Source organism: Pagrus pagrus (genome assembly GCF_965226575.1).
Source record: "Pagrus pagrus genome assembly, chromosome: 23".
NCBI classification, from domain to species: Eukaryota; Metazoa; Chordata; class Actinopteri; order Spariformes; family Sparidae; genus Pagrus; species Pagrus pagrus.
In genome coordinates, this window is record NC_140205.1 from 16,613,037 (window position 1) to 16,637,523 (window position 24,487).

Below are 24,487 nucleotides of genomic sequence, written 5' to 3' on the forward strand. Positions count from 1 at the left end.
CCAGAGGTATTGATATATGAGCTCACCCTGAGACTGAGACGAGCTGCGAGTGAGACAGATGGAGAGAAAAGGGAGCATGCAGACCACAGGCCTTCATGCTCAATTCCAAATTGTTGATCATATCTGATATTTCTGAAAGACTGTCTTAAGACGTAACCCAGAATATGATATCTGATACAACAATGTCAAAAACATATGTTTGTAGGGTAACAGTAAGACATTACACATATTTTTGGATACATTTCTTCCTGCGTGTTCTGAATGCATTTTGGTTTTGTGCATTTGACTTGGGCATCTCTGCGTACACTAGTCAAGTTTTCCGTCTGGCTTTCTTTCCATTGTTGTGTCTCAGTGTCATTCATGTATTACCGCTGGCTCAACTAAGTTGCTGTGGGCGCCAAAGTTTTAACTGTCAGGTGAATGATGTAAGCTTTTACTCAGTCCACAGTTCCATTGGTGGCTTATCCTGAGAGAGCAGCACAAGTTGTCAGAACACCAGCAGCAGCAGCAGCAGCAGCAGTGAGACAAACTTTAGAACGCCATCATGGACTGGCCCTGAGCTGCTTAATCTTAACCATGGCAGAGCAAGAAAGCGAGTGTCTGTTTTATAAGGCCATCGTATTGCTTTGTGCCTTTAAAATATGTTGTGAGAGTCATGTCTGAGTGGAGCATTGCAACTTGTGCAGATTCTTTCAAACTATGCTGAAACACTAGCCAAGAAGCAAAAGTTTAACAGTGCTCTCTGCAGATAGGACTGTAAAGGTGAAGAGACACAAAGACACCTATCCCCAGACAGAATACTGATATTGAAAAGTTCTGCAAAACACTGGATTGATGTTGAAAGTTCATTCTTGACTTGGAAAATGCACTTGAAAGAACTGTTAGTGTTGAGAGTAAGTCGGCCTTGAGTTAAGATTGTTTGCAACTGCTGTATCGAGACTGTCAACCCAAGAAAAACAAGAGGATCAGTTGTTTCAGCAAGTGCCTCAAAAATGGCAGAAGTTCACAGCCAAAGGACAAAGCCCTCTAGTGGCCGTAATAATTTTAATGGGAGCAAAGAAGGAAGTTACAGTAGCTGATGGCATTATAGTGACAAAGTCCAGCAGTGAGCAGGTCAGGTGGATGATTGTGTGAACAAAATATCTGATTCAGTTTGTGCCTAAACCCTGTCGCTCTGCTGATAGGCACCTCAGAACAATAGCACTTCAATTTTTGAGGTTTCGGAGATTCACTGACAATATCCTGCAAATATTTGAAGCTTTGACTGTTGAGCATTTTGAGACTACCTAGAGGAGCTAAAATTCTTGCTTTTTCTATTTGCCTCTTTTTCAGTTCGGCGGTCTATCCCAACTATTTCTTCAATGTATACAGCATCAAGTATATGGGTAAAGTAGGGGAAAGTGCATTGTTATATGCATCAAAAAAGCCAACTTAAATTGTTGATCTGTGATCAGAAACAAATTCTGGTACACACTCGTCCATCTCTCCAGCATTCACAGACTTACCTCTCGCTGTCAGGAAGGGGTCACGTCTCCCTGAATTGGGACTGAACATTAAAATTGAATGTCAGTTTTATGCTGCAAAATCACACAATGTTAAACTTATTCCTTGGGATGCTGGCCTGAATTATCAATCATCAATATAAGTCATTCAGAACACAATTTCTGACCGTTATCTTGGTGTTTTGAATGGCTGTGATTGAAATTCTTAAAAGAAATTCCCAAATTTTGGGTTGCACTCTCCCCAAAATTTTTATTCAAAGCATCACGCACAGCAATATTCAACAAGCCTGAGCGCCCTCAATTCTCTTTGATTTAAATGCAAACTATGTCATTTTCTAGATGTGATCTTGCTCTTCCACTGAAAACCCTCTCAGGTCCATAACTACTGATTTGCCACATTGTGCCCAACGTGTGTGTCTCTGCATTTGCATAATATGGTGCGTGAATGTTTGTGAAAATGTGTGGGTGATGTTTGTGTGACTGTATGTGTGTGTGTCTTCAGGCTTTGGGATTGTTTACTGCCGGTCTGTCCCTGCCCCTGCTCACGGTCGGCCCCTAATGCACTACAGCTGTTAGGGTCCCGACACAGGGGCCTCCCATCAACGGTTTCATTGTAATGGACTTGTGTGTGTGTGTGTGTGTGTGTGTGTGTGTGTGTGTGTGCGTGCGTGCGTGCGTGCGTGCGTGCGTGCGTACATGCTGTGTTTGCGAATGGGTTTGTTTTTTTTTTAAACATGAATGTGTGTGTTTGTTTCTGCAGAATCGTGAATATTTGCTATTCCTTCTGGGTATTTTCTTTTTCCCTCTCTGTCCATGTTCGTACATTTCATTGTGTGTGAGTGTTGCATATCCAGTCCTTATACGAGCATCTTTGTGATACCTTCTCCTTCCATCTCTATAACAACACAACTCAGATTATGAACCCTTGAATCACTTAACAAGCTCCTTTTGTTTCAGCCCAGGTGAAACACTCCCTTTTCATTTTCTTGTCATTATTCTCCCTTAGCGAACACAGTACACTCCGGTGGCCTTGTTCATTCATAGTCTTCAGCAACATGTTTTCCGCAGATGATGGCTTACACCTGAGAGGCTGGATACTTGAGGAGTACTACTGTGCCCGGCTTGCTTACTTTTCTCCCCCTTCATCCTGTCTCTATATGACTTTAGACACTCTTTTCTTTGCAGCATTGCTTATTGAGAAACCCTGACCTCAGGCTAATTAATACAAGCTCATGTGATGCTTTTCCATACATGTACACTTTATACATTCATTGTTGTGCATTTGCATTATCCTCTATATCACCTTTATCTACCATATACGCCATTTCCAAGTCTGGAGTAATCATGATGAAGTCCAATGCTAAGTAAATTCTGAAAGCAACTGTTAACCACTGTGTGAACAGTAATAACATTTGTTCAAAATTTGACAAACACAAGGCTCATCCACATTCTCTCAGCTGTCTGTAGCAAGGGGTGTGCCCAGGTCAGTGCTGCTCCGTTATGTTGACCGATTGCCGCCGAGTCAGCCGCATAATGGAGAAATTAAGTTTCTGTAATGCACAAATGAGGTTATCATTGGTTTTGCAGCTGTCTACGGGGTCAAGGAGAGATGCCGTTTCCAATCGGGGCTCAATTTAGTCAGGGAATGCGATTAGATTTATCCCTCCCAGTCTATTCTCTCCATTTGACCATGAATTAGATTAGGCAAATAGAAAACTAATGCTACTGATTGTTGTTGGCATTGACATGTTTATATTGCTGTATTATAGAGAGCAGAGGGGGAAGCTGAAATGGATGTGTTTTTCCCAAGTGTTTATGTATACATATAAATGTGCATTCACTGTACCTAGTTATATAAATTCTATAAAGGTGGGAGTTTAATTCTTTGTTTGCTGTGTCTGCTTAATGGCCGAGTGTGTATGTGTGTGTGTGTGTGTGTGTGTGTGTGTGTGTGTGTGTGTGTGTGTGTGCGTGTGTGTGTGTGTGTGTGTGTGCGTGTGTGTGTGTGTGTGTGTGAGAGAGAGAAAGAGAGAGAGAGGGAGAGGGAGAGGGAGTGATTATTTGTTATGTTATGTCCGAGTGTTTGGACAGATGCTTTGGCAACATTGTTGTTAAACTTTCATGCCAATAAAGCCCCCTTTGAATTGAATTGAATTGAGAGAGAGCGAGAGAGAGAGAGAGAGAGAGAGAAATGTTTTCCTACAATTAAAATGGGGGCGGGGTCGGCCCAAGTTAGGGTTAGGGTTACATGGTTCCTGCGGGCCCTTGAAATCCTTGAAAGTTTTTGAATTTGAGGGGGAAAAGTAAAAGTCTTTGAAAATGGGCATGAATAAACGTGGGTCACTGAAGGTGCTTCACATTCTATATTTTGAGACAGAATAGATTTTGAAGGTCTTTGGATATTTTTCTTAATTGGTGTCTATGAGCTTCTGGAAAGTTTGCTAGTTCTCGCTTATTGGTGTAGTTCACCTTACTCTGTGTCTCAAACTTTGCTGTGTTGGGTCTTTGAATTTGAGGGAACTGTGCCTGGACAGTCCTTGAAAAGCCCTTTCATTTGATGTTTAAGAAGGTGTGGGAACCATGCATTTACAAAAAGCTTCCAGCACGCTCTGTGGTTCAAAACTTGGGAAAAATTTACAGTACATCTCTCATGAATACAACTTAGACCAAACAATTTAACAAATTAGATCAGTTTAAAACAGTGTCTGTATAAAACAGTGCTTAGAGCCACTCCGACTTCACCCATAGGTTTCGGAAGAGCCAAACTGAAGCCTAAAGTGGGTGGTACTGGCCATTGCCATCTTGCAAGATCTGAGTCTGCCTAACTCCTGGCTAAAAATGGGCAAAGAGGTGGAAACGAGGCAAGCCTAGTTAGTTAAACAAGGCCACCTAATTGAAAGCTACCAACCTAGCTAAGGCTAACACGTTATTATTCGTACTAGTTCGCTGTAAAATTTGTGTTTATGCGTGAGTTTGACTGTGGGTTTATTCGCCCTGAATGACCAGAATACCTTACACTACATTAGCCACAATATAGCAAGCAACAACAGGCACCAAGGCTGTATGTGTCTGTGTTCAGTTTTGTCTCTGACCTCTGATTGGTGCTGCAGACAGGTTGTTTTTAGTCTCAAAATTTTAAAAAACAAACTCTGTGCCCTTCTTGACTCAAGATATTTTTTCCTCCAGAAGCTCTGGGCTCTGCCCACAGCTGTCTCCTCCAGAGCCCTCCAGCTCCAGCAGCTGTCTGCCAGTTAACACTAACAGGTCAGTCCATCCACTCCAGTCTGTTAGCCCAATTAACCACACAGCAAGCCATATTGTGTACACAATATTTGCATTAAAACTTAATATGTAAACATGTTTATATTATTTAAAACAAAGAGGATGGCAGTGTGATTCACTAAAGAGCTCCAGGACAGTTGCTTAATGAACTTTGTGGGATTGTTTTAGATTGTTTTATCAATGTGTGAAAAGTTTAGAATTTTGTAGATAAGTGTGTGTTATTGTGTTCTCCACTAATTACTGTACAGTGTGGATGCTATGTGTGTGGGTGACTTTGTGTGTGTGACTGTACAGTAGATGTGTGCTGTCTACAGTAGGTACAGTGACAGGGCTCTCGTTCTCTCCCCCTTCGTGTGTGTGTGTGTGTGTGTGTTTCAGTCAGTGTCTGAGTGTGTGTGTTTAAGTATCACAGAAGTGGCAGTCTGTCAGCTCTGCTTTCCTCTGCACTCTCCAGAACAATAGCTGGATTGGCCGTATGTGTGACACGTAGACCACACACCCCTAATAGTGACTGACAGCACTAAGGGCTGAAAGCAGCATGCCCTGCTCTCTCTCACACACACACACACACACACAGTATGTACACCTGAGGACACAATGGGTGTGGGTGATTGGTGAAGGTTTCACTCAGTTTGTATATGTGTATTTTGTGAGCGCCTGTGTGTGTGTGTGTGTTTGTGCCTGTGTTCATTCATGCATGTGAGCCTCAGCATATGTTCTGTTGAAAGTGTTCAGCTGTCTTCTTGTGACAAAACTGTTCCATGTCGCAGAATCAAATGTCTGCTTCACACTGCATCAAAACAAAGGAAAAAATGAAAAGAAATAGAAATCTGCTTAAGCTTTTATTCCCTCTCATTTTTCATCCTGCGGCCTGCAACGTTCATCCTTGTCCATTGTTCCACATTAATATCAAAAGGCGTAGATAAATCCTATTAACACTCATTTTATTTGAACTTATGGCTACAAATCTTATAGCAACATCAGTGGTCCAAAAGTCTGAGACCACTTGTCAAGACACTTCTACTTAGCAATTGTTTTGAATGTAAAACAATTGTTTTCATTAGGAATAATAATATCAGCTTAACAGTTTTGGTGAAAATTTAATATTTGAATCAAATGTCCATAAATTTCAGATTATGTTGTATTTGGATTGTCCTCCTTTTGCTTTAATGACAGCATGCACTCAATCTGACGTGGACTCCAAAAGTTTGTGTGAACCCTGCTGACTTATGTTACTTCAGCATGACTTGACAGTCTTCCACAAAGCTACTTGGCCTCCTCAGTCTTCAAGTGTCCCCATAAATGTTCAGTGGGGTTGAGGTCAGGTAACTTAAGTCCATGACATTCACGACTCCTTGGTCTTCTTCGGTCATGTAGTTCTGTCGAAGCTTTGAGGTGATGTTTTGGCTCTTTATCCTGCTGCAGTGTGAATCCTTTTCCACAGAGATAGAAACCAGAGGGTGTAGCACGTCTCTGAAAAATGGAGTGGTACTTCTCCTTGTCAAACTTCTCAAGTCAATTCTTTGCAGGTGTCAAACTCCAGAGGACACACAACAGCCCTGGACTTGAATATTCCCACCACCGTGTTTCACTGTTGGTATGAAACACTGTGGTATATTATTCTCTTCTCTCCTTACATACACCGTTCAGTTACTGCCATCAATCTCTTACTTGGCTTCATCAGTAAATAGGACTTTTTCAATCATCCACTGTGAAATGTTGTTATTTCTTAGCTCACCTCAAGTGGTTGGCCTTGTTTCCCCTCCTGAGAAGTGGTTTAGGAGCTGCTACTTGTCTTTTGACAGGGCTTTTGCTGATTGAACACTGATTGTCACTTTGGGTCTGCCTGGTTGTGCTTGCATACAAGTTTTTTCAAATCCAGTGTTTAGAGTTCTATGCACTGTCCCCTCAGAATCATTTGGTCATTTACTCCCTGAAACGTCAAACTTTCTGATTGTTTCTAAGTTTACATAACACTGTTGAAGATTTTCAATGTAGTCTCAGACTTCTGGACCCCACTGTATAATTGAAAAAATCGGGGCAGGAGGGTATACATAGGTAAAGTAGAGATGAGATCAGTATAGGCTGATATCACTGCATCTTGGATTTTTTTTTTTGAAACCTGAATTCATGTTAATAAGATTAACATTTGTTCACAGTGATTTTTTTTAAATGGCAATTACATGTAGAAATACATTATTGGTATAGTTTTAATTCATTAGAAATGTGATCTTAACCTTGTTGGACAGTGTAGCAGCACCTTATATTAATCTTGTTTCAAGGCTTGTTTTACGTCCACTGTTCTGTTACTTTATTCTTGTAGCGAAGCCAATCATATGAAAAGCATGATGTGTGTCAAGTGGAGCACAAAACAGCTTCACTTTCTTCACATGGTGGAACCAAAGGGATAGTAAAAGAGGCTGGAACAACACAAGTTAACCAATTAAGCACGGGTGACTTAAAGGCATTCCAAATATGTAGTAAAAAGTATTACTTTTAGCTTCTCTTTTCTTTGTCCAGACCAAGAACAGTAAAAGGTAGATTATCACGTTGGAAAGTTTTAGGTAGTTTCCAGGCTGAGTTGAAATTGTGTTACCGGACAAACAACACTGTACAGTGTCATGTCGGGCTGTGGAACATTGTGTCAGTGAATTGGAGTGTTTCAGTAATCCAATAACTGCTTAAATCACTCGCCTGGTTGTAATGGAATTACAGCATTTGTCACAAGCTAAAGAACTCTTTAAAACAATTACATGTTTTAAATGTCTATCAGTATTGTAATGTAGGATTCTTGCAAATACATACAGTACCCAAACTACACACAGCCGTCTCTGATCACATCCTAGAGTTCAGATCATTGGTGAAAGAAGTACTCAGATCTTTTACTTTAGTACGAGTAGCAATAGCACATTGTAGAAATACCCTGTTACTAGTACAGCTTTCAACATTTTTCACAGTATTTGCATCAAAATGTGCTTTTTGATGTAGTCATTATCTACTCGCCCTAGTCCACAAAACATTTTTGTGGACTACATTTTGGTTTTAAAACCTAAAAAAAAGCAACTGAAAAAACAAACAACACAAAATGGACAATTGACATGACAGTGACTAGATAATGACTGAATTTTCTTTTTTGGTTGAACTTATCCTTTAAAGTACCAAAGGTAAAAACACTCAAAATGATAAATGGACAATTTCAGATTGATGTATTACTGGATTATAATTATTGATCACCGAGCACTAAAGCTTCAACTTGTGGGGCTACTTCCTGTACTGCCAGGAGACTTTGTCCAAAATAATACATAGTAATTTATTAGTCAGTTAGTATTAAGTGATATATATATATAGTAATAGTAGTTTATAGTATAGTATATAGAAACTAAAGTTGTCAGGTAAATGTAGTGAAATAGAAGTACAAAGTAACATAAAAGGGACTGACTGAAGTTCAGTACCTCAAAAATGTTATTTGAGTGCAGTACTTGAGTAAATCTACTGTAAATGTACTAGTCGCATTCAGCCACTAGTATAAGAACAATATAAGGTAATGTTGTTACTCTGAAAAACTTTCCTTTTGAAAAGGACAAATAAATGAACCTTAAAATGTGGTTATCCAATAAGAGAATTAGGAGTGTCTAATGTCCAGCTGTAGCTCTGTTAAGCCAAGATAAGACACAGTAGACCATGTTCATCTAAACTTACTTCAGGACAACATTAATGGCTGATAGAGGAATAACGTGGAAAAGGTTTTTCTATCATAGTTTGAAATAAATTAGCCAAGAAGTTTGTGGCAAAAAAAACAGCCCTCAAAACAAATATAATGACTCATCATCCATGTTGACACCTGAGTTTAAGGAGGTTTATTGAGGAAACATTCCTAAAATCTTCTGGTTTGAGAATCTAAAAGTTGAGAATTTGCTGCTCCACTCACTCGTATGATTATAAGTTAAATGAATACGTTTTGAACTGATGGTCCCTCATAATGATCAGTTTCACTACATTACCCGGTTGCAGCTGTAATCCAAAAGATGTAAAAAGTTATCTGAATCTAAGAGAAAACTTGTTCAAATTTTTTTACATTTTAATCTGAAGTATTTCTTTCCTAATTTAATGTGGTTTAAAAGTGTAAAACCAGAGAAAATAGAAAAGAGAGACAAAAATGTCCTCATGTGTAGCTCACCTCATAATGATTAATTCCCTTAGTGTTGCATAATAAAGTGCACAAGGGCTTGCAGTGGTCTTATCACTCTGAAGTGTGTCTACATTATCTGTGACTGTTGTCTGAGTGTGTGAAAACCAAGTCTGTGTGTGTGTGTGTCTGTGTGTGTGTGAGAGAGAGAGAGATGGATGTACTTGAGGAGGGGGCAGCACTGCTGTGCATTTGCACTCAGGGAGCTCTGGTCAAATGGCCCCTCCCCTTTGCCCCCCACCCCCCAACCCACACGCAAACACACTGAGAAAAAGGCTCCGCCGCTGCTGGCCCTTTAAGAGCTGAGCCTAGATCTCACAGTTTACAGCGAGGGAGGGAGAAGAGGAGGGACAGAGGCAGAGAGAGAGAGAGTGAGGGAGGGTGTTAGGCTGAAAGTGTGTGAGTAGAGAGACAGAGAGGAACACAGTGAAAGAGAGAGAGAGAGAGAGAGAATCAGCAGTGTGTGTGAGAGGTTGAAGGATCACTTCTATCCCGTCTTGTTTTGGGAGACTAACCTTGTTCATCTGAGCATTGTGGGACTGTTTTATGTTGTTGTTGACGAGAGAGACGGACCCTTACTCCAGCATGCTCACTGAGCCTGAGCTACCTCAGGAGTGTAACAGGTACGTGACGCTTTCTCACACACACACTCACACATTCACGCACAGATGACAAAGACGGAGCGGGACAGAGACAGGGAGGGGAAGGTGCCGGGAGGATAGGAGTATAAAGTAGGAAGGCATGTGTGTGAGGAGAAGAGTCGGTCTGTGTGTATGTGTTAGTGTGCGTCTGTGTCTGTGAGTAAAGCATGTGAACTGTCTCAGCGAGTCGGCGGAGTTTGAGGCTGAAGTGTGTGTGTGTGGGTGTGTGTGTTTGTGTGTGTGACAGAGAGATGTTAAGTAGAGTTGATGATTGACTCCTGTCCTTTTGGGAAACATACCGTGCAAAGCTGGGCTAAAGCAGGCATTACATGTGAGTGTGTGTTTGTGTGAGTGTGTTCATGCGTGTTTGTCCCAGCAGTAGGGACTTCTCCTCCTCTATACCTCCTGACTAAAGTTGTGTTTCAGTTCAAAACCTCCATAGACAAACCGCTTAAAACAGTGTTGGGGTGTGTAAGTGTGTGAAAGAGAGAAAAAGAGACACTTTAGAGAAGTGTGTGTGTGTCTGTGTGTGTGTGTGTGTGTTTGTGTGAGTGTGTGTCCTCTCATCATCTCATCTCCACTGCTCACCACAACTTTATTTACTTCTGCTTTACTCTGTCAGCTATTTATATGTATCTCTCTGACACAGCCCAACATGTTGAAGTGCTGCAACAAGTCAAAAATACATAAAGAATTAATTTATTTTTAAACACCTCAAAATTCAAGCAATAAAGATTTTTTTCTATCAGAATTTGACGTGTTTACAACACACCCTCCTGCTCACCCCCCATCTTCTATTATTTTACTTATTTATGATTTATTTCTCACTTAATCCAAATTCAATACATGCAAACCCTCAGTAATCCTATTGTCACTCTGCGTGGTGTTGTTGTTTTTTTTCTTGCCTTATGCTAATGTTAATCTCACTGTGCTCCTCTGATGTTTGTGCGGGCCTCCTTCATTTAGAGGTGCGAACCCTCTAACCTTGCCCCACTCCGACACTGTCAACACAAGTGGCTTTTGCCTGTGGAATAATGGCTGTTTGATGCTAATGCTGGGAGAGACAGATTATGTTATAATACCCGGCGTTTTTAATACTAACACACACACATATACGCAAACACACACGCGTCTCTCTCTTCCTCTGCCTGCTTGACTTTTATTGCATTAAAGTAGCGCTCTGTTTTGCCCGATGAAACTAATCTTTTGTTCCGAGATAAACTGGGGTCGGCAGGGTGGAGGTGGTGGGGGATTTCAGGGGCCCCTTTGAATTAAGAACACATTTAGATGTGGCAAAAAATGTGTTTTTAATAAACCGTTCAATCCGGCAAAGTGGTTGAGGAGAGAGAAAAAAAGATAACAACAGCTAGGAGGAATTAAAAATTTAAAGGATTACACAGAAAAGCAGAATGTATGGAGATAAATGCAGGGATTACAATGACTTAGGAGGAGAGCGCTTAAAACTCTTGCTTTCCAGTAATGCACTCCATCACTGTGGCTCTGGCCGTGTGTGAGTGTGTGTGTGTTCATATGTGTGTGTGTGTGTGTGTGTGTGTGTGTGTGTGTGTGTGTGTTCATATATGTGTGTGTATGTGTGTGAGCGAGAGAGGGGTATCTTCCTTTCCGTGTGTGTGTGTGTTTTCGAGTGTGTGTGTCGAGCGGTAGTCTCTCGGCGGAGCGGAGTGTGTGTGAGTTGCCAGTGTGTGTGCGCTCCAGCCTCGGTGGTCGCGATGCTCTCCGTTCCTGCGTCTCTGTAAGTGTCCGCTCTCGCCTCCTTCAACCATGCTTCTTCTTCTTCTTCTTCTTCTTCTTCTTCTTCTTCTTCTTCTTCTTCTTCTTCATCCACTCATCACACTTCCTCTTCCCCCTTTTCCCTCTCCTTCCTCTCTTCCTCTTAAATTGTATTGTTGTGAAAATTCACTCACTTTTGACTGAAAGCAGCCGATGAAGAAGAGTTTCGTCAGAGTTTCTAAAAGAAGGATTTGTCTGAAAAGAAATATTCCTTTTTTATAGGTGAGAAATCATTACTGTTTTTTTTTTAAATTTGTTGTCGAATATCTGTTTGAGGGTGAAATAAATCTGTTTGATTCTCATTTTATTTAAGCCAACAAAAGTCTTGTGATATGTTTTTTTGTCTCTGCTTGTTAAGCTGTTAAAAATGCACTTCATGCTTTAACAAAAGCTTGAGTCTTCTGCGATTTATATTATATCATATTCTAATTTTACACTATAATCAAGCTTTTTATGATTTGAACAATTTTTTTTTGGTTCTCCGAGCGCTCGGCCGTGTATCAAAATTTCCAGCCGAAGCTGAAAATAGTGGAAACAGACTGCCTTCGCTAACACGGCCTCATCTGTTCGCACAAACAGAACAGAAATATACACACAGGGAGACGCAGAGAAAGCCAAAGCAACCAAAAGACAGAGGGAGAAGACTGAGAAAAGAGACGTTTGAAGAAGCTTGTGTGGCAGTGGATGCATGTAGAGATGAAGGGAATGATGTGGTCAAACTGACACATTCCTCACCGATGGACAGGAGAAGGAGTAGAAGAAGAAGGAGCAGGGTCACAGAAAAGTGAGAGTGCCATAGAGTGAGTTGGAGGGGGAGGTTGGGGTGATGTTGGGGGGGTTGAGGTGGTGAAGGAGGAGGAGGGAGGAGAGGAAGGCAGTGGTGGATTTTCACACCCCTCCATTTGTCCCCTCCGTTTATTGGGGTGTTTGTGTGCATGTCAGTGCGTTTGAAGGTGGTGGTGGTGGGGGGGGGGCAGCCAGCAGTGGATGTGTCAACACTTTGAGCGGTTTAAACAGGACACACTCAGATAGAATCTGACATCAGTTGCCGCGCACTCAGCAACAAGGACGGCGGCCGCAGCCTGAAGGATTTTACTTCAATTCATTGAAACGAACTGTTTTTTTTTATTATCAGTAAATATGATTTATTGTCAGCTGTGGAAAGTAAATAAGTACATTTGGCCAAGTACTGTACCTTAGGATGATTCTGAGGTACTTGACTTGAGTATTTAAGTCAGAGAAAAATATTGTACTTGTTTCCTCAAACAATTATTTGACAGTTATAATTACTACTGAAGATTTACCTAGAAAAGAACTAATAAAATGCGGTGTGTCATTATAGATTCAACTACCGATCAGTATGTAAAGTAGCTGAAATCGGCCTACAACAGTAAGATTCCACCTACAAATGAGTGCACTACTAATATTAATCCAATATTATAATGTATATAATAATATTAAACATTCTTAAACAGGCTTTTCTACATAATAAATGCTTTTCCTTCGAAAACTTTTAAAATATTGTGCTGATGATACTTTGACAAAAGTAACATTTTGCACGCAGGGTTTAACTTTGAGCTTTTTGCTGCTTGAACAAAACCAGAATCCAACACGGCTGTTTATTTGTATTTATTTTAATAATTATTGACTTTTATTTTGTAATTGTAGAGGTACGGACAGGTTTTAAGAGAGAAATTCCTGCGGCAGATGATAAAAACTTGTTTCCAATTTAAGTGAGCAGTGCTGCTTCCAGTGTAAGTGTCTCTGTACTTCATTTAAAAGGGTGAGATTAAAGTGGTGTGTGCGTTTGAGGAAAGAGAGAATGTCTGTGTGTGTCTGTGAAGGAGAGAGAGAGAGAGAGAGAGAGAGCGAGTGGAGTAATTGAGTAGAGTGTCCGTGCTTTGCAAACTAATGCGCTATTCTGCCCCTCTCTTCCCCTGTGGCCCTGTCCCGGCCTCCCTCTCTCCCTCTCTCTCCCCCTCTCCCTCCCTCCACCACCTCGGACTGGAGGCCATTGTCTGGGCCATATTGTCTGTCCCCAGAGAGCCTTGATAACCGTGTCTCCATCCACGGAGCGAGAGGGGAGCGAAAAGAAAGAAAAGGAAAGAAAGAACGATAGACAGAAAAATACCAGAGGAGAATGCTAAAGCCCACCTCCTCCCCCCTCGTCCCAACTTCCTCCCCTCTCTCAGCACACTCCCACCCACAGCAACTCTCTCCCACCACGACCTCCCACCCCAGTGCGATCAGCTGACCCTCTGTGATAGCCAATAGAAGAAAGGGAGGGGAACATTAGACTGCATTTGTTCTTGTTGTCTATTGATCAGGGAGAAAGATGATGAAGGGGTCCGGAATGAAGGGGCGAGAGCGATGGAGTGTTAGAGGTGACTGGGAAACAGAGAAAGTGTGTGATTGTGTGTGTGTGTGTGTGTGTGTGTGTGTGTGTGTGTGTGTGTGTAAAACACAGACGGAGACAGACAGAGGTGTCCCTCTAGGCTAACTAGAGTCTGGTCATATGACATTAGGTCACAGGGTAGAAGTCAAAGGTCAGCTGGAGGTATTGCACTGTCAACAGGGCAGGAAAACTCCAGCGGCGTGCACATGTGTGTGGTTTAGTGTGTGCGTGTATTTCACATCCTCTTACTCTCTCCACCTCTTCTTCTTCTGCTTCTTCTTCAGCCATCCATCAATTCAGGCAGCTTGTCTTACACTAATCCCACTATGTTTAACGCTCTCTCTCTCTCTCACACACACACTCACTCACTCACTCACTCACTCACTCACACTCACACACACACACACATACACTCTCTCTCTCTCACACACACACACACTAGTGTTTACCATCCTTCCAATCGACAATAGGAGACAGTGTTAGAGGCTTGGAGCTCCCTCCCAGAGCGCTACAATGAAACTTCTGTCTTTCCAGGTAGTGAGGGAGGGAGAGAGAGAGGAGATAGAGAGGGAGGAAGAGGGAGAGGCAGGAGGGGAGGGGGGTCAGAGGGAAAAGGAGGAGACCATTTGGGCCGAGGTGGGAGAGTTTCAAAGTGCGGGACGACAGAAAGAGGCCAGCTGGGAGTGTGTGTGCGAGCATTTGTGTGTTGTCATTTATGTGAGAGAATGAGCTCGCATTTGTGTGTGTGTGTGTGTGAGTGTGTGTGTTTGTGTGTCTGGTTTACAGGGGCAGGCCAAGTCGCTGACAGTGAGACAAATGTTGTGACTCCTTTATGGATTGCTTAACAAATGCAGCACAAATAGTGGCCTGGCACAACAATGGAAAAACACTGTCCCTCGCTCAATAAACATTATGCCGCGTCTCCCCTCATCGCAAAACACCGGGGGAGCGGGGCCGCCGCCGTCCACCGGATGCACTTTTCCTCTCTCTGTCTGTCTCTTTTCACTCCTCCCCTCCTTCTCCTCCTCCCCCAACTCTCTCCTTCTGCTTCTCTTCTCCCTTTTTTCTATAGCAACAGTCAAGATTTTCCCACGAGCTGTCTTCACTTGGTGATGCTGATGATACCTAAAGTTAACAGATATACGGATAGACAGGCGCGCCAAACTTCTTCTTCTTTTCACTCCCTCCTCCTCTAAACTTCATCATTTCTCCATCCTGTCTTCTGTGCTAAAATGTCAGTGACGATCACGTCGTCTGATGACTCAGTGTAAATACATGAATAAGGTTTAAAAGAGGGGAAAAAAGCTGAAAAAATGACAAGAAGGGCATGTGGAGCGTTGCCTTGCTGATGACTAAAGCTTTGGGTGGATGAATGGACGAGAGAGGCACACAGACAGACCGAAATAGAGAGAGAGAGAGGTAGTCCCAGAGGCCACATGACTTGGTCCACGTCTTTTGCGCCCACCCCTTTTGCTCTCTCTCTACACACACACACACACACACACACACACACACACATACACAACACATGACTGTCTCTACAGCGTGCATGTATGTGATTAACAGTGGTGACATTAGGTTGTGTGTGTTATTGCCTTTTGTGGTTAAGCCGGACAGGAAGCACGGTTTGGGCTGTCGGCCGCCGATTTAGGGCACCTCACAGAGGATGCTTTGTGTGTGTGTGAGGCTGAGTGTGTGTCTGCACCTTTGTGTGTGTGTGTGTGTAAGGGTGTGTCTGTGTGTATATATGAGTGTGTGAGCATATACAGGCAGGAGCTGTGTTCAGATTTTCTCCCTGTTACACACTGTTTACCTCGGTGGAGAAAGTCATCAGGGAAAGTCCAGCAGGCATTTTACAGCATTTTACATGAGTATTAACAAGCAGGACATTTTTACTTCCTGAGCGACGTTACAGTGTAGTTACACTAGATGTTTTAAAACTGCCGTTTTGCTTTTGGAGTCTAGACATTTGTTTTGTATTGTTTTTTCTGTATCTAAATGTTGGAGAGGAATTTAAAAACATTTCTACTTTGAAGCAGGGCTACAGCGACAATTATTTTCGTTATTGATTATTTTCATTTTTAATCAATAAATTGCTTAATTAGTAAAGTGTTTTCAAAATTGCTTCGGTGGTCCAGCCAAAAGCCCAAAGACTCATCATAAATGACAACGAAAAGCTGCAAATCGTTACTTTTAAGAAGTTAGAACCAGCAAATGTTTCACATTTTTTTCTTGAAAGATTTATTTAGCGATTAATTTTCTCTCCGTTAGCTAATTGATTAATTGACTTTTGTTTGCGGCTAAACTTAGAAGTCCTTAACACTTGCTCTAAATTCAAGAAATTCCAGACCTAATAGAGCAACACCAAGAGGAAAAGGAATATCAATGACTTCCTTCTTCAGGTCATCCCTCTGCTAATCTTTATCCCTCCATCTCAGTCTTCCCTCTCTGTTGCTGCCCCACTCTTCCCACTGTTCAAAAGGACAGCCTATAAATAGATATTAGGCAATATCCTTAAGAGTCTGCACAGAGAAGAAGGGAGGGAAGGAGCGAGAGGAGGGAGGGAGGGAGGGATGGAGCGACATTCTTACAAACAGCTGATTGTGTAAAGAGGGAACAGTAAGTAAGACAACACCGGGTGGGGGAGAGAGAGGCAGGAAGACAGAGAAAAAGAAAGAGCAGGAGGACAGACGATGTTAAAATAAGTTCAAGAGTGTGTGACAGAGAGATAGAGACAGAGAGAGAGGGAGAAATCGTTTTGAAAGCTGAGACGAGGCAGCGAGAGAGGAAGGGGGCGGGGGGGGCGATGGCAATAAAGCGAGTGATAGCGCGACACAGGGGGAAACATTTGTTTAAATTCCCGCCTGAGGTGTCATACGGATGTAAATGTTGCGGTCGGCTCCTCGGAGGCAAAACGCCCTGGGCGCCTTATCTAAAAGGCACATTCCGCTCAACTATTTTGATATGCCCTTCCATTCCCTCAGAGAACAATTTCAAAAGATAGCTCGCATTTACACGCAAATAGACCGTACCTGAGTGACAGGCAGGCAGTTCTTAGCAGTCACAAGGTGGCAGGAAGAAAAACCTTCCACAAATGTCACTTTGACTCTTGACAGCACTTTAGAATTAGCCGCCGTGCTTATTTTTACTGTAGAAGACAGATTCTACTGAATGTTCAGCATGTGTTTGTGTAGTGATTGAAATAATGGGTTGTAATTTAAAGAGAGGCTGAGCACAGACACGCATGCACACACACACGCATGCATACGCGGCAGCGCACACACTTTACTGTGGAATTCTCCAGAGGAGGCTCCCACGCTCCCTGAAAGCTTGTTCTGAGTAGAGGAGTTAACAAGAGCAGTTAGCACCATGATAATGTTAGCAGCCAGACACACACAGAGAGAGCTGGGCGTGTGTGTGTGTGTGTGTGTGTGTGTGTGTGTGTGTGTGTGTGATAGCCTGTGACATTTCTGCGATGGCTGCTTTGCCTTTCCCTCACTGTTCAGTGAAGCTGAAACAAATCTTTGTCCCCATTTTGCTTAATTCATTTGATTTATGTGATGTGTGTGTTTGTGTGTGTGTGTGTGTGTGTGTAGTTTTGAAGTGTTTTGCTTGCGTGTTCATAAGCCTGCTGCCCGTATTTAAACGCGCTTGCGTGTGCGCAAAAACGCCGCTGCTGATGTGCCAACATGAAATGGACGCTTGATCACAGTAAACGAAGGCCAGGAGACGGTTAACCACTGCTGATGGCGATTATTCGGCCCGTTAATGGACGTACGTCGCTGTCCGATTAGTGACTTAGCAGCAGTGGACATATGTGATATGAGAGGGACTTAACTGAGGAGCCGCTAATCATCAAAAAGCCAAGGGGAAGTGGCGCTCTAATCTCAGCTTAGCGCTCTCACCGTGTGCACGCGTGCGTGTGTGTGGATCCTGCACGGGAAATGAGAGTTTAGGGGACAGAAGAGACAAGCAGCAGATTGGAGTTTACTATTAATTTGATTTGTAAATCAAAAAACACACTTGCAATATTGTTGCACTAGTGTTATATCATTACTGTGCTGCTTTGTGGAACAAGAAAGCAGCATGTGTGTGTGTATGCATGTGTTAATGACTGTATTTGGCGTGATGTGTTCGATTTTTTGGTATTGTTGGACTGGGCAAAATTATGCTAATATTCTCTAATTACGACCTGGACCACACTGCCAATTTGTCGACTTAATAAAACCTCATCCTTTATTTTTAATCCTCCTCATCGCTCGGTGCCTTCAAGCGGCTTCCTCCAGGTCTCGTCCAGGTCTCTGCCAGCGTGACAGCCCTGCCAAACTTTAAATGAAGTAGCCGGCGTAACCTGCACACCCGCCGTGCACAATTGTATAGTAATTCGACTTCAAAGGCGAACGGGAGGGAGAGAAGGGATTTTATAGCCGGAGAGGAGCTGCGAACGGCCTCCCCATTCATAGACACCCACCTCTGAGGAAGTAGTAGCAGGGTTGGGGAGGGGGTTGGATGTGTGTGAAGAGGAATGGAGGGGGAAGAAGAAGAGGAGCAAAAAATGTCAAGAAAAGTGTCTGACTTTTTTTTTAGAAATATGGATTGCTCTCTTTGGACCCCTAGAGTTTTTAAGATATCGGTGTTGTTTTCTGTGTTAATGTGTAACTGTCCATGCGTTGTGACTCCTGTGGCTAAATGATAGATAATGAACTTGTAAAAGCAAAACTAAACATCACCACACTGACACACTTTGGAAGATGTTTCTGCTGCTGAGTTGCCAAAGTGCAACATTAGCAGGGAGAGAGGATTCAGAGCTGACTCTACGTCTCTGTACAGGGTTATGGCTAGGCAGAGGTGTGCACAGGACACAAGGGGAGGTGTGTGTGCATATGTGTCTGAAACAAAAGGCCTCACTGTGAGAGAGGGAAAGGAGGTAAAGTAAACAGGCACTGATGAAGACAGACCTGCAGTGTTAGGGCCTCTGTTCCATGTATGTGCACATCTATATGTGTGTGTGTGTGCGCGCATGTGCGCGCCGCGTGGCTCAAAGCCCTGTAGTTTGTACAGCTGGCCCTGCCGCTCGCATTGGATGGTTTGAGTGTGAACTGACACGCACATACACAGACTAGTGCACTCACACATCTTTCTCAGTCATTCTATCTCAAGTATCATAAATGTTATCACATATCAATTACAGTTTTGATATTAATAGGACTTAATGATGGCAGTGTTCAGTTTTATCTCTCAAGTCTTTTGTCATAGAAACAAAGTCTTCGTTGGTTTTTGCTGAGTAGGCCCACGGAGATAGAGTGTCCAGGAGAAACAGATAAAGAAATCAGCTGCAGATACACATTCCTGTTGACTTTAAAAGGGTGTGTGTGTGTGTGTGCGCGCGCGTGTGTGTTTGTGCATTTGTCTTCATGAAAACACTATTTCTAACTTGTTCAGCATCATTGTAACAGATGAGGGGAATCTTACCTCAATGAAAGTGTACCAAAAAAGTCATTAAAATAGTGAGAATGTACTTTTGCACAACTTGGGTAATAGCCACTTTTCCGTCATGGTGATACAGTAATTTTCTGGTTTGACTTGGTTTTACATGGGTCCCTCCATAAGTGGATAAAATTGTCCAATTTCAAACCCCTGCGGAGCCCATTGAAACTCAAAAAGGCATGCAAACAAAGTTAAGTTTTGCTGCTCTGTGCTCCTGAAAACTTGACATTTTGGAGATAAAAAGGTTCCCAGCGATATGCAAATGATAACACCAATTTGTAAATTAGTTTCAATGATTAGATTATCTGTGAGGTCTAGTAATCTTGCAGGAAAACATCTTCCAAAAACAATTAAAGGTAATTAAATTACATCACTATGGTGTAGAGGTAGTTTTTTCACGATAATGCTGGAGGAGGGTTTATTTGATTTCGACCGTAACCTTCCCCGCGATGTGATAACGCCGCATGTTGTGTTTCTTAGCATGGCGCATCCCTCATCCCCTCCAGTGAGCTGCACTCAATATTGTTTGCCTTTCCACTGTCATAAGGTAAATAAGCAATGAATTAGTGGCAGTGGCTGCTCCTAGGAACAATGCCAGATGTACAGTCCAGAGGAAATCCAATAGAGTCAAGAGTGTAATCAGTTTACCGGAGGCAAGCAGCGAGAGGGGGGAAGAATTCAAGAGAGAGAGGACGGAGACGCCTGTTGCTTCTTTCTTGTTTCTCACTGCTTACCATCACACACACCCTCCCCTAAAGTTTTCACAGTCCCTCCATCCCTCCATCCACACCTCCATCACTCCATCCATGTCACGCATTGCCTCTGTGCGACTGAGCGTTAGCAGCCTATTACCCGGGGTCATAGTCGCAGTGGCTTCAAGGCTGACAAGTGCATCTGAAAGCACTCAGGCGATGCTGAGAACCACATTAAATTCTATTATTGCTGCATAGTCACTGCATCCCTATTCAGCTGAAGTACAGGGAGGCAAATTTACCTTGTGAGAGACAGAGTTCACCTAATAGATGTGGCTTTATATCCTTTTCTTCTTTTCAAGGGAACAAAGCCACAGTAACACATGCAAACAGCGGGGCCCTCGTGTTGCTAGCTATTTTCCTCTAGATCCTCTATTGTCCAGAGGTTTTCATAACCACATATTATTGCCACTGTGCATACCGCTCTCATTCTGTGTCTCTCTATTTTTTCCCCACTCTTTCCCACTCTCTCTCTGAAAGCCTATTGTCAAGACATGGTCATTTCCTCCACAATGCCAGTGCAAGCGGGCTCCATTTGCAGTAATGGCCCCGTCTTTTGGAAAATGTGAACGTTGAGTGGCCCCCAATGGTAAACATACTGTAAGTCCTGAGAGTGTGTTTGAAGGTCTGCCAAGGAGCTGGGTGCTCACAAACCGACTGAAGGGATATTGTGTGGAGCTGCGCTGTGAGAGCTCTGTAGACTGAATGTGCGATAAAAAAAAACCTAATCCAGAGAAAAGGAAAGAAGGAGAATTGGTGCAGGTTGATGAGCTGAAGGGGATTTAGTGAATACCTGCTGAAAGGACTTAAAGATGTCGTCATGTAAGCTTTTTTTTTTACAGTAAACATGCAGCAAAGTTGGTAAAATTTAAAGTTGGATCAGACCATCACGTAGTTTACAGAAACTACTTCTATCCTCATGAACCTCCACGCTTTCCGTCACCACCATCATGCAACTCCAGCCGTCATCCTATTATATCATCCTTTGAATATTGCTCACTGTTTTCCCTTCTCTCTCCGTCTTTCTATCTCCCTTCTCCCTTTTTTTTCCAGGATGTCTTCCAAGCGACCAGCCTCTCCATATGGGGGGACAGATGGAGAGGTAACCATGGCAACCAGCAGACAGCGAGTGGAGGATGAGGATAGCGAGGGACTGGGCGGTGTCATCCACCTCCCCCTGGCCTCCTACTGTGGCAAGGTGTCCCCTCGCTCGCCCCCCAACCGTAACTTGGACAGCCCCCCCAACATGGTAAGGACAGCTACCATTTTTTGCAACCTATCCCATTTTTTGTTTCTCGGGGTGAAATAACTCACCTATGGGTGACGTTGGCCTTGAGCGCTGACTAAGGATCTCTAACGGGTGCAACGTTTTGAAGTATGTGACTGCTTCAGGTTGACTTCTCAATCTCAACCCAGCAGAGTAGTCACATTACTTTTTTCTCGGTTGAAAACGTCTTTCTTTAAAATTACAATAGTGTTTAAATATAAAACAATTATAAATACTATCTCCAAGTAAAGTTTTTCCCTTCCTTAGTCCATCTTGAAACCTTTACACCACATTGCCACAATTTGCGTCAAAAATCACACTCTCACAATCTGAACACACTGACTGCAACACTCTCCTCTATACCATATTAGACAAATATTTGCCCCGTGGTAAAAAAAAATACATGGGGGCATATGGACAAAAACATTTTTTTTTTTTACAGAACGACTGTACAGTACAACCCGCATTCAAATTGATGGCAGTTTCACAACTTGTGAAAATAATAAGAAATGGCTGCAAAAAAGTTGAGATATTAAGTTACTTGTCTGTGTCTTTGGCTTTTTAGAATGCCCGTTTGGGAAGGGCTGCAGAGTCTGCCTGTGTGTGTTTTTCCAGGGCTCTGGGCTGAAAGTGACCCTGAGGGCACAGACCCTAGATCAGATTCTGTTCATGGTAATCCTGACCTGAAGCACTACAAAGGGATAGTCAGCAGATGAGGGGAAGTCTATCCCTGTGTTTTTGATACAGGCTTCCTAAATTACCTTGCTAAGTAGGTAGCATTTATTTATGGATGTTTCCAGCTAGAAATTAACTTCATCGATTTTTATCTCTTATCTTCTGTAATGGGTATATAATGTAGTTTGAGGAATTAAACATGTTTAAAATAGTTGTGTTTTATGGAATTTCCAGTAATTTCTAGGCAAGGAGACAGTGATGCTTCTGCATTTCTGCTGATACTTGAGCTGATAACTGCTCTTTGACATGTTATATTGTACAATCCTCTAATGGTGAACAGTTACCTTTTAAAACCCAACAGAAAAAACGGCTAAAATCTTAACAATGAGGAAACAAAATATATGGATATTTGTTTGATGATTCCTGTCAGACATGAAAAGAATGAGATTTCTAAAGAGGCAGAAATTGACTTTCTCCGCGAGTGAAAAGCGGTTTGTTGCTGGAAGCTGGAGCTTTGTTTTTTGTTTCTTTTTTTTTCCTCAAAATTGGGAAAAAATTAGGGTTCAAGGCTACTGTTTGGGTTCACACGTGTTTTTGCTTTTATGTGCGCACCACCAGCCGTTGCCTTGAGCCCATTTGATGCACAGTTGCGTGACTGCAAAATGTGAGCAATTGCAGTGAGTCATTTTCTTCAGGATGAAGTGTGACATTGTGCTGTGGTGCTGTATGTATGGCTCTAAGTGCATTTGTGCGATCGTGTATTTGTACAGTTGAATTGCATCTCCTCTGTGATTCATGTTAAATATTAGTGTAGGCCTCGCAGTATACGTCTTATTGTAAACTTCTGTTAGTTGACGCTCATGTGTGTGTTTGAGTACACAGCTATGTGTGCATTTTTAAGATGACTCTGTTTTCCTGCACGTGACTCATTCCACATTCTATACATGTGGTGTGATTTGCAATGCATGTTCGGTAAATAAGTATGATTATGTGACTGTGAAGGGTGTAGCATGTTGCTGTTATGCATAATTTAGTTTTGTGAATTCATGTTTGCACAACAAAATATAGAACGTCCACCACAAGAAACATATCATTAACATTTGAGGGCATCTGTTAAAGGATTTTGTCTTCTGTAGAACATAAGTGTGTGTGTATTTTCACTTCGGGTTCGATACAGTGTGTATGCCAGGACACAATGCACTGTCTTCGCCTCTCTTGGGCCCTCACCTTGATACACACCTCGTCACAGCAGCGCTGTGATAACAGCCGTCGACCTTTCCCCCATACCGACGATAAATGCCTTCATGCTGTAAAACAATGAAACTGTGCTTAGGAGCCATAATGGAAAGCTAATTCTGTAATTAGCCCACTGATTAGCCTGCAGGCCCCTCCCGCCGTGGAGTCATGTGTGGCAGGTGCCGACTGTAAACCAAAGTCCTGGGACCACGCAGGCGTGGAAACACCCACATACACACACACTCACTCTGGGTTATCTGTTGCTGTTGATGACAATGATTAGATTATTCCTGGTTCATTTAGATAGATTTATCTTTGATATCTACACTTAACAATATATAAAAGCAAATACAAACATTGTTATATTAACATTAATATTTTGTAAAGAACAGTCTCATCACTTTCCTCTTTAGGTCATTATGAACGGACCCCTAAAATTATTAAATATCCTCAAGTCCATTAGCTGATACACAAGGGAGACAGAGTTGGGGTGTGTGTGTGTGTGTGTGTGTGTGTGTGTGTGTGGTTGGGGGGGGGGACAAACTCAGCATAATAGCTGATGTGGCTTATTAAGTGGCAAACTAGGATGTGTGTGTCTAGCGGGTGGAATGGGGCTTATCCGACTGCCTGCTTGGCATGTTGTAAGATGTGTGTTAAGGTTTTTTTTTTTTCAGGGTGTGGAGGGGGGTTACAGCACCAATCCCTCCACCGCTGACTGTAAGTGAAGAGTGGATGAAGAGAAATAGAGAGAGATGGAGAGGGAGAAGGAGATTTACGACGTGGCGGGGGTGTCGGTGGGACTCAGAGGGAGTGGGGTGGGGGTCTGTGTCTCTCAGGGCAATTGTCGTGAAGTGATAGGGGGAAGTAAATGGCTCATTGGCGACCGGTTGACTTGGAAGTGAAGCAGCGGGGCAGAGTGAGAGGAGGAGGGGGGGGAGATTACAGCTTTATCTTGTCATAGTAAATTAACACGGCGGCGGAGAAGCGCTCGGCTACACACTGACCTCTTCATCCCGCCTGCCTCGCCTGCCTGCTCGGCTTTGGCCCGGCCGCTTTACCTGCCTGCTGCAGCTGTACAGCCACACACACACAGAGAATAAAAAAAAACAGCACTCACACATGTTTTAAAAAGCTGAAAGGTGCCAGATTATCCACTTTTTTTCAAATTTTGTTTTTGCACAAACCCCCGGCTTCAGACACGAATAGTGCTATTCATAATGGTTTGCAAATGAATGTAGTTTAGCTAAAAGGGTGTTTTATTGAATGTGAAGTT

At 42.7% G+C, this 24,487-nt stretch overlaps 1 protein-coding gene across 12 annotated transcripts in view; it reads left to right on the forward strand.

Annotated features, from left to right (window-relative positions):
• sox5 (SRY-box transcription factor 5) overlaps positions 1-24,487 on the forward strand; it is a 259,406-nt gene that overhangs the window by 158,667 nt on the left and 76,252 nt on the right. For 8 of the 12 annotated variants that reach the window (XM_084346189.1, XM_084346195.1, XM_084346190.1 and 5 more), the window contains 2 exons: positions 4,689-4,766; positions 21,090-21,285. In XM_084346189.1, coding sequence (XP_084202315.1) covers positions 4,689-4,766; positions 21,090-21,285 — 274 coding nt within the window. Of the gene's footprint in view, positions 1-4,688; positions 4,767-9,355; positions 9,594-11,280; positions 11,365-21,089; positions 21,286-24,487 lie in introns of those variants that run through there. The other 4 variants (XM_084346197.1, XM_084346198.1, XM_084346199.1 and 1 more) reach the window with 3 other exon arrangements.